General features: G+C 37.5%; 1 protein-coding gene across 1 annotated transcript; it reads right to left on the bottom strand.

Annotated features, from left to right (window-relative positions):
- Positions 1–594: 594 nt before the first annotated feature.
- On the bottom strand, positions 595–14,598 carry LOC127424683 (double-strand-break repair protein rad21-like protein 1). The gene is made up of 13 exons (XM_051670073.1): positions 14,455–14,598; positions 14,034–14,163; positions 13,827–13,926; positions 9,133–9,236; positions 8,935–9,039; positions 8,509–8,613; positions 7,644–7,769; positions 6,775–7,004; positions 6,548–6,644; positions 5,860–6,008; positions 1,956–2,066; positions 1,700–1,774; positions 595–909 (listed from the first exon to the last, which is right to left on the bottom strand). Exons 1-13 carry the CDS (start codon positions 14,596–14,598, stop codon positions 721–723), a joined length of 1,665 nt encoding a protein of 554 aa, XP_051526033.1. The 3' UTR covers positions 595–720.
- Positions 14,599–15,911: the final 1,313 nt, after the last annotated feature.

Genomic DNA, 15,911 nt, shown 5'->3' with positions numbered 1-15,911 from the left:
AAATAAATAATGTTCTCGCAATTGCGATATGAAGTCGCAATTGAGTGATTTAAACGTGCAATTGAAATCCCACAGTTAAAATCTCGTTAACTTCTCACAATTGTGAGGAATGTCAAAATTTTGAAAGTCAGAACTACCTCTTTAGTTTATGGTTTAATTCTGTGGCGGTCTCAGACTGCCATAAGAATTATATAAAATGATAGTAATGTGAATGATGTCAAAATAAAAATCTTATTTGATCCCCATTTTTAAGACTTTCTTTTTGCATTGAGTATTTAAAGATGAACTGTAATATTATGAAAAAATGCACAGTGCTTTGCAATAATTATTTATTCTATATATTTTGTTATTTTTAAAGTAAATAATCACACTTGTGTAAAGTCACATACCTCAAGGAAAGGGTGAAAACAAAACACAGTTCATAATAATAACAAACACATAAAACTGCTTATGAAACTGAACTATTTCAAATTAATATAGAAACTGTAAACTTGGGTTTCAATCCAAGCCAATTCAACTTTGGAGATGGACATAAAAATACCCCAGGTGACAAAATTACTACTTCTGAACCAGTTCATCAAGACAGGGCAGCACTGTGTTTTTAACCAACAACATGCAAACAAAACCAAACAAACAGCAAAGCTCTTGTAATGAGCCATTGTAAACTTTGCAAAAGGTTTCCCCTCTGTTAGTCTAAAGGTCAGTCAGAGATGGCCTGTCCTAAAATGAGTGGAAGAGAGGCCCAGGTGTGGCGATGATGTCACTGTAGGGAGTGCTCTGTTGCAGGTTGAGGGCTTGTTGTTTCCTTAACACCAGCAGGCAGAAGAATACAGCTGCTACATAGGAACGAGTGCTTCCCTCACACATGGCGTTAAGACTGTACGTGGCACTGGCCGAGCTGTCTTGGCTCTGACAGAAACAAATGAAGGAGGAGTTAATGCATATATGAGTACATACACTTGCAGCACACGCAACAAACAGCTCTAGGCACTGCAACTCCTGAAAGTATGCTAAGTTTCAAATTCCCTCTAACATGTATATTTCTTTCCTTATTTAGAATTATGCAATGACCTTCAGGAATTTATTTAGCACATAGTTGTTTTGTTATCAGATATACCTGTGATATGTAATTTATAATAAATTGATAAATAAAGACAGCATATTTTATATTTTATTATCAATCTAAAGTACCCTTCCGATACTAAGCTTAGGTCTCGCACACTTGGCATATATGCATGTAATCGTGGACCCATGCTGTGTGGTCTCACATATCCAGACATTTGACTACAAGCATAAAGTCTGTCTGACAGACATGAAAAGCGATGAATCACAGTTTGTTTTGTTTTTATGCACTGTTTAGGGGCCTGTTCATCTGAGGTACCATCTGCATTTATATAAGGTAAACACTGATCTGCCAACTAGTCAACAACTTTTCTGGATGACTTATAAAAAATGAGTAATCATGCAATCCCTACTGTAAGCACAGAGTCAGATGAATGAGACGGTGTGTGATGTGTTGATGGGGTTTGTGCCCTTTAGCCTGCTGTTCTGATCTGCACACACAAATTTAATTTTCCTCTCTCTTAATCTCTCATTCTTAATTCCCTATTCACAGCTGCTCCACATGCCAGTCCTGATCAGCATCAACACTGGAAACAGAGCAGAGATGCCTCTGGACAGGCGCTTCATTACTTCTTACTTTGAGGGCCTGGAGGAGTTTGTGTGCTCGACTGGTCATTCTCTTGTCCTCCACGTCCTGACTGTCCAGAACAGACTGCAGAGACACAGGGATGGAAGGGGATGGGTGATGACTGCCTCAAGGCACTGGCCATGAATAGAGTACAAAAAAGATCTGAAAAATGGAGTCAATGTTTTCTCTTTTTCAGCACATGATCAATGAAAAGAGGTGCTTAACCCTCAGAAAATGGGTTAAAGGGCTGAGTGTGTAGTACTACCGGTGTCTGCGTTTGTGTCACCACTGGGGTTTCCCTCGTCCCTGCAGATGGGTGCACCATCATGGAGGCCTCAGTGAGAGGCTCTGGATACAACACTTCCAACCCACTCTCCTATGGTAGAGGGGAAACATTTAAAAAAAGCAAAGAATAACATAGGAAATGAATCTTAGCAGTCTAATGACATCTTGATTGAATGTTTCAAGGGATAGTTTACAGAAATTCTGTCAACATCATGTCACTCCAAACTAGGGATGGGTCAAGATATTCGGGCTGTGCAAAACTATACATTTTCAAACTTGACCAGTCGGTGGATTGTCTGAACGACTAACTAGTTGGTCTTAAGGAAGCCCTGTATAATTTGATTGGTTTAGAGTCATGTCCCCCTGATGTCAATTAGAGATGTGTTTATTAGCAATATAAGGGCATTAAATTGTGGTACTTTAATCGAGTGACTAAAAAGATATTCAACAAATAAGCAAAATAAATCAGACTGAACTTAATTATGATAGTCTTCACAAAACACAGGTTTTGCAGAATAACAGGAACATTGCTCACAGCAGACAATTCGAAGTTCGATAGTGATTGTTTTGAAATGTATTGCTGTAGGTGGTGAATGTGTTACAAAAGTGGTATTTTGATGGCTATAGCTGCAGTGCTTTAAATGGGATAAATTTAGAGACATAATCTTTCAAATGTTGCATTGTTTGATATCTTTTTCCACTATGCTGATATTCACCCATGCAGCAGATCTTCTGAAAGGGTTTTAGTCCTGTGTGTGGTGCTTTCAAAACACATCATGTAAACTTCAAATTATGTTTTAATATGTAACATAATACCATAATAGTAAATATGATTATGAATAATTAAAACTACTTAATAGTTCACTCAAAAATGAAATTCTGTTATTCACTCGCCCTCAAGCCATGCCATATGTGTATGATTTTCTTTCTTTTGCAGAACACAAATGAAGATGTTTAGAAGAATATTTCAGCTCTGTTGGTTCATACAATGCAAGTGAATGGTGGTTGGAACTCAGAAGGTCCAAATATCAAATAAAGGCATCAAAAAAGTAACCCATCTGACTCCAGTGGTTTAGTCAATGTCTTCTGATGTGATCTAATCGGTTTTGGTTGAGAACAGACCAAAATATAACACATTTTTCATGATAAATCTTGACACCAGTCTCCTTGGTGATCATGATTTCAAGCTCGATTACACTTCCTATAGCACCATCTAGTACTTTGTACATGTGTCAAGCACTAGGAAGTGTAATCAAGCTTTAAATCATGATCGTGCCTAGAAACTCCAATGACAAGATGTCCAGTGCAAAAAAAAAAAGTTATATTTTGGATTGTTCTCACCCAAAACTGATTTGATCGCTTCAGAAGACATTCATTAAACCACTGGAGTCGTATTAATTACTTTTATGCTGCCTTAATGTGATATTTGGACCTTCAGAGTTCAGGCCACCATTCATTGTGAGGACCTACAGAGCTGAGAAATTCTTCTTAAAATCTTAATTTGTGTTCTGCAGAAGAAAGTCATACACATCTGAGATGGCATGAGGGTGAGTAAATGAAGAGAGAATTTTAATTTTTAAGTGAACTGACCCTTTAATCTTTACATTGTTATCATCTTGAATATTAACCCTAAAACAAACACAAAGAAATAAATCTAAATAACTACAGCAGTTGACCTCTGTTGGACAACCAGTCGACCATCCCTAATGATGATGCCTATGACCTACACCTTTAGGACCATAAAAATCTTCAAGTGACTCAAATATGGCTGAAATTACAAATGTACACTGGCAGCCAAAAGTTTAGGTAATGTACAGATTTTGCTCTTATGGAAAGAAATTGGTACTTTAATTCACTAAAGTGGCATTCAACTCATCACAAAGTATAGTCAGGACATTATTGATGTAAAAAAACAGCACCATCACTATTTGAAAAAAGTCATTTTTGGTCAAATCTAGACAGGCCCCATTTCCAGCAGCCATCACTCCCAACACCTTATCCTTGAGTAATCATGCTAAATTGATAATTTGGTACTAGAAAATCACTTTCCATTATATCAAACACAACTGAAAGCTATTTGGTTCATTAAATGAAGCTTAACATTGTCTTTGTGTTTGTTTTTGAGTTGCCACAGTATGCAATAGACTGGCATGTCTTAAGATCAATATTAGGTCAAAAATGCCAAAAAAGAAACAGCTTTCTCTAGAAACTCATCAGTCAATCATTGTTTTGAGGAATGAAGGCTATACAATGCTTAAAATTGCCAAAAAACCGAAGATTTCATACAAAGGATACACTACAGTCTTCAAAGACAAAGTACAACTGGCTCTAACAAGGACAGAAAGAGATGTGGAAGGCCAGACGTACAACTAAACAAGAGGATAAGTACATCAGAGTCTCTAGTTTGAGAAATAGACACCTCACATGTCCTCAGCTGACAGCTTCATTGAATTCTACCCGCTCAACACCAGTTTCATGTACAACAGTAAAGAGAAGACTCAGGGGTGCAGGCCTTATGGGAAGAATTGCAAAGAAAAAGCCACTTTTGAAACAAAAAATCAAAAAGAAAAGGTTAGAGTGGGCAAAGAAACACAGACATTGGATAACAGATAATTAGAAAAGAGTGTTATGGATCTTAACCCCATTGAGCTTTTGTGGGATCAGCTAGATTGTAAGGTGCGTGAGAAGTGCCCGACAAGACAGCCACATCTATGGCAAGTGCTACAGGAAGCGTGGGGTGAAATGTCACCTGAATATCTGGACAAACTGACAGCTAGAATTCCAAGGATCTGCAAAGCTGTCATTGCTGCACGTGGAGGATTTTTTGATGAGAACTTAAGGTGTTATGAGAAAATAAAACTTATAAATCACAACATAAAGGTCATATGTGTCAGTTCTGTTAATTCTCATTAAAGGAATAATTCACCCAAAAATGAAAAGTTTCTCATTTTTTCTCCCTTATGCCATCTCAAACTCGTTTGACTTTGCTCTGCGGAATACAAACAAAGATCATTTAATGTGATGTGTTTATATCCATACAATGCAATTCAATGAGATCCAAAACTTTCCAGCTCCAAAAAGGAAGGTAAGGCAACATAAAGGTAATCCATACGAATCGAGTGATTTAATGACTTCTGAAGCCATACGATCAGTTGTGGGTGAGAAACAGACCAAAATGTAACTCCTTTTTCACTATAAGTCTTGCCATACACAGTCTCCTTCACGCAATCAAGACTTGAAGCTCGATTACACTTCCTTGTGTTTGATGCATGTGCAGAGCGCGGAGTTCCAAAACATAGGTTGGCAGGGGAATAGTCATTTATATTCATTAGGAAAGCAATATCTGATTGGATAATTAATTAATGTTCCTCAAGAAATCACTACCTGATTGGTCAGATTAACTATAGCCCAACCTACCCCTAAAACTAACTTTTTCAAATCAGGAATATCTTTATTCATAAAAATGAATGAATCTTCCCCTGCCATCGTACATTTCGGATATCCGTGCGTGGACCGTCAGGTTTTAAATCATGATCGCAACAAGAACGCTGCAGATGGTAAGATTTAAAGTGAAAAAGGAGTTTCATTTTGGTCTGTACCCACCCAAATATTATGGTATCACTTCAGAAGATATGGATTAAACCACTGAAATCTTATGGATTACCTTTATGCTGCCATTTTCTTTTTTGGAGTTTGAAAGGTCTGGACCCCATTGACTTGTATTGTATGGAAATAAACACATCATATCTCCATCAAAATATCTTTGTTTGTGTTCCGCAGAAGAAAGAAAGTCATTCGAGTTTGAGATGGCATAAGAGTGAGTAAATGATAAGAGAATTACCATTTTTGGATGGACTATTCCTAAGTGTAGATGTAGTTCTTACACTGGTGGTGTTCCAGGGAGGTGGAGGTTCTGTATGAGTGATAGACGGTTCTACAGAGGTGTTTGCATCTGCTGCTTTATCTGGAGCCACAGTCTCCTGCAGTAAACTCCAGTCATCCAACACTGTCTGAGCAGTGTTCTCTCTGTCTGCTAGATGTACAGACACATCATACAAAACACACCAATCAGATTACAGCATTAGCACAAGGGAAGCACTTTAAAATCTTTTTATTTACTCATTCTTATGAAGTTCCAAACATGTTAGATTTTTTTAAATGGAACACATAAGATTTTTGCAGAATGTCCAGGCTGAATTTAAAGTCATTGTTTAACATTTCAAATTCCCTGAAAACCTTCTGTTCTAGCTCTTATGGCAAATTCACAATCAGGGCTCAACATTAGGGAGTTTTTTTTCTATCGTACTATATGGCTACAGAAGACTTTGAATATAATACACAAGTCGTAAGGAGTAATTTTATGGTACTTTTAATACTTTTTAGAGCTTGTTGGTGTTGACATCCTCTTATTGTATGGAACAGAGGAGCGTGAACATTTAGCTAAATAACTCTCTTTTGTGTTCCAAGTGAAAAAAAAAAAAAAAAGTTCCAAGCAACATGAGAGTGAGTAGATGAAAACAGAATTTTCTCTAAAGCAATTTGATTGGCTGCTATTTTGTGAATCTATCTTACCATCTCTTCTTTGCTCTCTCATCTCTTCGGGGTCAGTCTGCTCTCTCGCTCCTCCAACCAACCTCTTTCTCCTAGGCGATGAGTCACAAGGGAACAGCTAGAGGAAAGAGAGGATGCTTTCCCATGATGCACTGCTGTAATTACACACTGACAGTCTAATGATAGCTGTGGACTTCAGCTGAGCTCTGCAGCCATTTCAGAAGCTGACTTAAGTGGCTGTGCAATACCTGCTTTAAGTCGGAGTGTAAGGGTTGAAGTTCGAAACGAGACAGCAGTTGCCTGACCCCACCGTTTTCCTTCCACTCCATGAGCTGCCGTGTGGGCGGGGCTATCTCCAATGAGATCAAAAGGTCAGAGTAGTCAGCCAGTTGGTCCCTGATGTCATCATTAGTAAGTTGCTTTGACCGATCAACCAGCAGCTTGCGCTTCCTCTTCCCTCTTTTCCTAGTTGAAGTTGCTGTGATATGAACACAACTTTTCATTGGTCTCATCTCTTAAAATTCCCAGCGGTAGCAGAAGAATGTCTTTGGTATGGAATACTGTGTACTGCTGATGACTACTATACTACATAATATACTGTATACTGCCAACTGTTTTTTTTTTTTAAATATATGTGAAACAGTACGGAGTATGCACAGATAAATGTTTCAAATGTAGCATGCTACATTATTGTCACCAGACCTCACTGTGTTGCATGTTTAATACAGTAAGCGACACCTAATCATTTTGGAAATAAAGTATTTTGCTTTTTTAATCCAATTTTGTGTAAAAATGCCTTAACTTTTGGCAGGCCAATCAATAAACTGTTCAGGAAAGATATGTTAAAAATCACAGTTGATAACGCTTCTGCTTCATTTGTCACTCTGGAAATGGAAGGTCAATGCAGTATTGGGAGTATAGGGTCTGATGCGTAGTATGGTAGTATGCCATTTTTGAGGGTTAGTATTTAATTTTACAAAATCTTAAGTGAACAGTGCCATCATGTGGCTTCATGAGACCATTTGAAACCCCAGCATTAAAAGTCCAGCAGTTAAAGATGTGCACCGATTTGATACAAATATAAATAATATTCTTCTCCAGAGCAGTTAACACTCACGCGTGGCAGCAACAGGTGCAAGAGTGAAGCCTTCCTCTGCATTCACCAGAAAAGTGGTCTCAGTGAAGGCTGGACTGTTCATATGTGTGTCTGAACAGGAAAGGTCTGGTATCACAGACTCTGGCTCTTTAAGAGAATGACACAATGGTAAATATTAATGTTCCAAAGGAAGGGCAAATCTTAAAACATTATAGATAGATGGGGCAATAGTAAGCGGGTTAATGTGAATCAATCCACATATTCAATATCAATCAGATTTTAATAATTTATACTTTTATTATCTTTTTATAATCATACTGCATGTATAAAGAGTAGCTTATTAAAATACACAGCTAAATGTATTTCCGTTATTAAATGCTGAATCAATAGGATTCCTACCAAATTTATTTATTTATTTATTTTTATTTTTTTAAAGCATAATAATTTAGCTTTCTTTTTTAAAATGAATTCAATTTTCAGTACCCACTGTGAACTGGCTGTGTCAGCTTTGAGAGAATAGAATTTAAGACATTTTAGTGCACTAGATACATGTTGATTCACTGATCCAATCAAATTCTACGATGACTGGGAAAACGTTCTCTGCCTGCTAGAGACTAACCAAATTAGGTAGATGCCTACATGAACAGATTGTGTGACATGCTCTCATGCTAGAAAACCACGCACAAATCTATGCAAGGTAAAAGACAATATGATCTAGAATACACTCAAAATAGGTTCACAAAAGAATAAACAACTTCTGTTGTTTATGCATACACACATTTTTAAATCTAAAATGAAACATCAATTCCATTGGCTCCAAAACATGGCTGATTATCTTATTTTTAATGAATTTGTAAATATGTAACTAAAAATGTAACACCATTACCTACTAAACTGACAGCGGTTGGTGGAGGCGTAGCTGGTAATTCATTGGGAGTGTTCTCATAGAAATCTGTCACTGGAGTATCCTTACTATCATTTGCTATGAAATCTTGGAAAAAGAAGGAAAAGAAAACAAAAATAGACTCAACATTAGGTGTGATGGTTATTAAGACCTTATCCATTGCATGTTAGTGGTTTAAATAAAGAATTATTTGACAAATTTGTTTGATCAGATACACATATACGCCAGTATACCAGCACACCAGTATATGAGAAAATATTAAAAAAAGATGTAAATGGGGCTCACTCGAGCTTAAACATTACATATGCGCACTACAATTTCAGTGATGACCTAAAAGGATGTATTGTGTGGATACATCCAGTGTAAATGCCCCCTGAACTCGTGAGAGAGTAGGATGTATAACTGTACCAATGAGGTCAACAGCCATTTCCTCATCACCAAAGCAGTCACCATGGACACTGAAAGTTTGGAAACTCTGATCAAACAGTCCCTCGTAAGACTGGGTTTCTTCTCCTGTAAAGGTATAAAAAAACACAAATGCAGACGTCCATATTTTGGTACAGTTGATGTAAAAACCTGGTTCTGTTCATACTTCAAAGCAATTACCTACGCCATCCAAGGTTAGAAAGCTGTTCCCAAGGTTCTCTTTTAGAGTGATATCTTCTGTGCGACACTGATTCAAAGAGAAGTGGTCTACCACATCAATGGTGCTGGATGAAAGACACAACTTGACAAATAAGCCATGACAAAACACTATATGTGAAGGGGGGGTTCTCTTGTGCTGTGATTGAGTGGTGTTGATAAAACAATGGGTCTCATTCACTAATAAGAGTGAACAATTTGTAAAAAAATTCAACAGCGGCATATACGCATAACTTTGTTCTTATCCTAGATCTAATGTTGATGAATCCATATTATTCTAAAGCAGGGAGCATGTCTGCAGTTAGTCATTTGTATAAAACATACCCAAACGATCTTCATATAAGGGCTTTCCACACAACCTTACATTTAAATCCATTTGTCACCCTCAGCAAACGTATCCTTATGCTTTCTAAAAATGCACAGAATGCGCAAGTGTCATTCTCAAAACCAAATGAAACATTACATTTGTTGTAGGAGACATTTATTGTTTTTACTGTGCTGTACTGTGCAATGTTTTTGGTTGTCCACTTGGTGGCATTATTTCAGGTATTTAGGGATAAATTGAGCACCTGGTTTAGGGAAGAAAGTTGGCTGGTAATCAGGGAAGCACAAAGTTTTGGACCATGCTTAAAGGCAAGGTTCACCCAAAAATTAAAATATCATTTACTCACCCTCATGATATCCCAGATGTGTATGACTTTCTTTCTTCACCAGAACACATTTGAAGAAAAATAGAAAAATATCTCAGCTCAGTAGGTCCTTAAATTGCAAGCGGATGGTGAGCAAGCATATTACAGTTTCAATTTGATTGTGCATTCAATCATTCGTTTAAGTCCAAATGTCATATTCCATAACATTGTGTTTTATAGCTAATGTCCTTTTTATGACTAGATTCAGAGATTCTGTCCATGTTTTCTGCATACTACATGAGGTAACCGCGGTATAAGCAGACTCCGATCGTTAAATTATTGAAAATGAATTCACATCCCGTGGTGTGAAGGCCGAATCACCATGCTACCAACTAAGGGTGTGAATTAATTTTCAAAAAAAATCAGTGGTCTTACCGTCATCGTTGTCTAAAGTTTATAACTCATATGTTTTTGTGGTTAACACAACAGCAATGTTGGAACGAAAAAAATCCTATTTTGTACTATATCAATAAAAACAACAATGTGTGTATTTTACTCCTATTCCGAGTCCCGATTGTTACCATGTTACAAAATTTTTTTTATAAACACAATCAAACCGTTCTATTATATGAAATATTAATTAAATATCTATAATATTATAATTATTTTTCCAGGACATTTAGGTATTTTTCTAATTTTCCATTACTTTTCCATGACTGGAAAACTTCACTGCAAAATTCCAGGTTTTCCAGGACAAGTGGGAACCCTGTGTACTGTAGTGTACTATAACATGACATAGGCTAAGGAATACTTCGATAAACCTTTGTCTGTCAACACCATTCGCCGCTGCATAAAAGATGCAATTAAGGTTTTAATTAAAAGCAGAAGGCATTCATCAACACTGTCCAGAAGTACCGTCGATTTCTTTGGGCTCGGTCTCATCTGAGATGGAAAGTAGAATAGTGGAATTGTGTCTTGTGTTCCGATGAGTCCACATTTCAAAGAGTTTTTGGAAAAAACAGCTGATGTTTTCTCCAGGCCAAAGAGGAAAAGGACCATGCAAGCTGTTCTCAGCGTCAGGTCCAAAAGCCAGTGTCCGTGCCCATGGCATAGGTAACTTTCACATCAAGATATGTACAAATTTTGGAGCAACATATGTTGCCAACCAGATGCCTTTTACAGGGATGTCTCTGCATTTTCCAGCAGGACAACGCCAAACCACATACTGCCCGGATTACAAGTGCATGGCTGCGTGAGCAGAGAATGTGGGTGCTAGATTCGACAGCCTGCAGTCCTGACCTGTCTCCAATTGAGAATGTGTGGTGCATTATGAAGCGCACATTGCGGCAATGAAAGCTCCGTACAACTGCGCTGCTGAAGACCTGCATAATGGATGAATGGGGTAAATTCTGCTTTCTTCAATGACCAAACACTTAATATGTATTATTAGAAGAAATGGTGATGTTACACAGTGGTAAACATGCAACTATCCAAACTTTTTTGGAGCGTATTGCAATTATCCAAATTGAAATGGGTGTATATTTAAAAAAAAAAAAAAAAAAAAAAAAAATATATAAATATATATATATATATATATATATATATATATATATATATATATATATACACACACAGTACTGTGCAAAATTCTTTTGATGTTTCACAAAAGCATTTGTCTTAAGATGGTTATTTATATCTTCAGCTTTAGTGTGTCAATAGGAAATATAAATGTTAGACTCCAAAACATTACTTTTGCAAATAGAAATGATTAGAATAGAAGAATAGGGAGCCCTGCAACAGATGTCATGGCCCCCACAAAGCCCCACACTGAACAAAGAATCAGCCTGAGATTACATATAGAGACAGAAGCAACTGAGACAGCCTAAATAGATAGAAGAACTGTTGCGAATTCTCCAAGAAGCTTGGAACATCCTATCTGCCAACAACCAAGAAAAACTGTGTCCAGGTGTACCTAGGAGAATTGGTGCTGTTTTGAAGGCAAAGGTGGTCACACCGAATATTGATTTAGCTTTTCTATGTTTACTGGACTTTGTATGACATTAAGTGATAAATGAAAACTATTTATGTCATTATTTTTGAAGACATCCTCACTATGCAACACTTTTTACAAGTGCCTAAAACTTTTGCACAGTACTGTATATACAGTATATATATATATATATATATATATACACACACAGGTGCATCTCAATAAATTAGAATATCGTGGAAATGTTCATTTATTTCAGTAATTCAACTCAAATTGTGAAACTCGTGTATTAAATAAATTCAATGCACACAGACTGAAGTAGTTTAAGTCTTTGGTTCTTTTAATTGTGATGATTTTGGCTCACATTTAACAAAAACCCACCAATTCACTATCTCAAAAAATTAGAATATGGTGACATGCCAATCAGCTAATCAACTCAAAACACCTGCAAAGGTTTCCTGAGCCTTCAAAATGGTCTCTCAGTTTGGTTCACTAGGCTCCACAATCATGGGGAAGACTGCTGATCTGACAGTTGTCCAGAAGACAATCATTGACACCCTTCACAAGGAGGGTAAGCCACAAACATTCATTGCCAAAGAAGCTGGCTGTTCACAGAGTGCTGTATCCAAGCATGTTAACAGAAAGTTGAGTGGAAGGAAAAAGTGTGGAAGAAAAAGATGCACAACCAACCGAGAGAACCGCAGCCTTATGAGGATTGTCAAGCAAAATCGATTCAACAATTTGGGTGAACTTCACAAGGAATGGACTGAGGCTGGGGTCAAGGCATCAAGAGCCACCACACACAGATGTGTCAAGGAATTTGGCTACAGTTGTCGTATTCCTCTTGTTAAGCCACTCCTGAACCACAGACAACGTCAGAGGCGTCTTACCTGGGCTAAGGAGAAGAAGAACTGGACTGTTGCCCAGTGGTCCAAAGTCCTCTTTTCAGATGAGAGCAAGTTTTGTATTTCATTTGGAAACCAAGGTCCTAGAGTCTGGAGGAAGGGTGGAGAAGCTCATAGCCCAAGTTGCTTGAAGTCCAGTGTTAAGTTTCCACAGGCTGTGATGATTTGGGGTGCAATGTCATCTGCTGGTGTTGGTCCATTGTGTTTTTTGAAAAGCAAAGTCACTGCACTCGTTTACCAAGAAAGTTTGGAGCACTTCATGCTTCCTTCTGCTGACCAGCTTTTTAAAGATGCTGATTTCATTTTCCAGCAGGATTTGGCACCTGCCCACACTGGTGTTGGTGTGCTTGACTGGCCAGCAAACTCACCAGACCTGAACCCCATAGAGAATCTATGGGGTATTGTCAAGAGGAAAATGAGAAACAAGAGACCAAAAAATGCAGATGAGCTGAAGGCCACTGTCAAAGAAACCTGGGCTTCCATACCACCTCAGCAGTGCCACAAACTGATCACCTCCATGCCACGCCGAATTGAGGCAGTAATTAAAGCAAAAGGAGCCCCTACCAAGTATTGAGTACATATACAGTAAATGGACATACTTTCCAGAAGGCCAACAATTCACTAAAAATCTTTTTTTATTGGTCTTATGATGTATTCTAATTTTTTGAGAGTGAATTGGTGGGTTTTTGTTAAATGTGAGCCAAAATCATCACAATTAAAAGAACCAAAGACTTAAACTACTTCAGTCTGTGTGCATTGAATTTATTTAATACACGAGTTTCACAATTTGAGTTGAATTACTGAAATAAATGAACTTTTCCACGACATTCTAATTTATTGAGATGCACCTGTATATATATATATATATAATTAAATTCACAAGGTAATACATAAAATAATGTGTTGTTGTAGTGCTTTCAATATAGCACAGGGTGAATCAAATTTACAAATCGCTCCTTTTTGTTTTTATTAGCATTTTTCCTACTGTCCCAACTTTTTCAGAATTGGGGTTGTACAACAAATTTTATAAATTTAGGATAAATGAATGATTTCTGAGTGAAAATGTTCTCGCACAGATTTGGCGCACAAATATGTGCCTACACATGGTTAGTGAATGAGACCCACTAGGCCTACTTGAGATCAGGCAGCTGAGAGTCGAAGTCAGTGAAGTCCTCTTGTAGAGTGATAGCTTTAAAGGTGGCCTCAAAAGCATCCTCAGGCAGATCTGTCTGTCCTGTGGATAAAAAAAGAATAAATATCAGACACAGAGCTTTTATACTTTTTTTAATTTCAGTGTCAGATGTAACATCAGAGATAACATGTATAAAGTTTTGTGTTCACCTGGCCGGAAAGCCACTTTAATTCTGACCAATGCATCACTGCAGTCGGTGAGAAGATATCTGGTTTTCCGAGAGTATATCCGGACAACACCTAAAAGAAGGTGACCTGAAGTTCGCAGACCAATTTTAATCTGGTAATGAATCATGGAGGAGTATCACACACAGGGACAGAAACAAAAGAAGAATACATGTATGACAAAGATACAGCCTACACATGATTTTTATAAATGTCTCTCTCTCTCTCTCTCTCTCTCTCTCTCTCAAATATTTCTTATTCAATTTTCAAACAGTTTTACACAATAATACTAAAGGCTATTGAACAGTACAGTCTATAGAAAGACAGATGAACTTGTTACTTAGCACCAGCACTAACCAGTGATCTTATTTAGTGTTAAAATAACGATTAACCAGGTAAACCTTACCTGGGGGGATAATATTTCCTTGATGGTGGTCTCAAGGTCACATTCAAACACATGTGCTTTGGTGATTTTCTTCTCCCAATGGGCTGCGAGCCAGATTTTGGCTAGAGTCCCTCGTTTAGAGGTGAAAAGTTGTGCATAAAACATCGTGATGTGAGTGTCTTCAGTGGGTGAAGATGCAGAAGATACACGTTGTCAATCTGTGGAACACGAATAATTAATTGAACTTTATCAGCAAGCACTGCCTTACATGTTGTATTTTAGGTTGTCACTCCAATCTAAAGTCGTTCGTTTATTTGTTTATATTAATGGCGGTGTCTCAATACTTAGCAAGCTGCCTAACTAGACAGCATTGTTTCGCATTAAAACGCGTTCCTAACGTTAAAATGTCTGTAATATGTGAACAAATTCAGACTAGGTAGGCACCTCACTTTTTGGGGCGTCCAGGAAGTGCCTATGACGCCCAAAAATGCTGTCTATGTAGGCAACTAACTAGGTTTTGAGAACTTTGTATTGCAAGACTAACCAATTAACCACATCTGAGTTTATGTAGAAAATAAAACACATTTCGCCTCAGTAACTTTGTACTTTTAAAAATTGTACATTTAAAATCATCTGCCTTACATTAAAATAGAAACAGCTCTTGTTTGCTGATGTATTCGTTATTCCTCACAGTTCCGGCGACTCAATTTTCCCGCCCTCTTCACGTGGGGCTCTCTAGTTGGTAACTGTGGAAATAAATGTCTTTATTTAAAAGGTTTAGGTCACATTACGAATGCTAAAGATACACCCGACACGTTTTCGTTTAGTTAGTTATGTCTCTTACCTGTGTCTTTTTATTTACTGTATGTTTAACGCAATGAATGAAATAAATGGACGTGCACGCGCATGCCAGCAATAAAGCGCGAGACGCTTTAGTTAATGCACACGCCTTGAATAGTCTTTTTGGGGATTTTATGTCATTTATTTTAAAACTATAGATCTCATTTATATCCTCCTGTTTAAGTGTCGTTCATACAAGCGAATTAATATGTTGTTGTGCGACACACTGTTGCTGTGAGGCAGACACACTGGCACTGCAGTGGTATCTCCTGAAGTTTCATGGCTTTGAACTTGCACATCGTCAGATTTATTCTAAATACCTATTAATCACTCAAAACACTGAAAACTACATGCATAAATAAAATATGCTGTACCATATTTTCTCTATGCACATTTGCTTAATAGTATTCTTTGAATTACATTGGACTATCAAGTGAATACTGTGGTACATGAAAATGGTAATCATTCAGTACCATGGTATAAATTAAAGTATATCACGCCACAAAATCAGTCACTGGTAGGGTTGCCACCAGTCCCGTATTTAAAGATAAAATGATGCGTGCCCTATTAAATCAATCCGTGACGCTATTTGCCTACGGTGGGCAAGGGACCGTCTGAAAAGTCCACACATTGTGCTA

This window comes from Myxocyprinus asiaticus, chromosome 33 (assembly GCF_019703515.2).
Source record: "Myxocyprinus asiaticus isolate MX2 ecotype Aquarium Trade chromosome 33, UBuf_Myxa_2, whole genome shotgun sequence".
Classification (NCBI taxonomy): domain Eukaryota; kingdom Metazoa; phylum Chordata; class Actinopteri; order Cypriniformes; family Catostomidae; genus Myxocyprinus; species Myxocyprinus asiaticus.
This window is presented reverse-complemented; position numbering and strand designations above follow the sequence as displayed.

Excerpts from the sequence above, each read along its gene's own strand:
- LOC127424683 (XM_051670073.1), bottom strand. The coding sequence starts at position 14,598 with ATGTTTTATGCACAACTTTTCACCTCTAAACGAGGGACTCTAGCCAAA. Across the intron at positions 9,040-9,132 it reads TCTAACCTTGGATGGCGTAG|GAGAAGAAACCCAGTCTTAC; the intron begins GTAATTGCTTTG and ends ATACCTTTACAG. Across the intron at positions 1,775-1,955 it reads TGACACAAACGCAGACACCG|TCTGTTCTGGACAGTCAGGA; the intron begins GTAGTACTACAC and ends GTGTCTCTGCAG.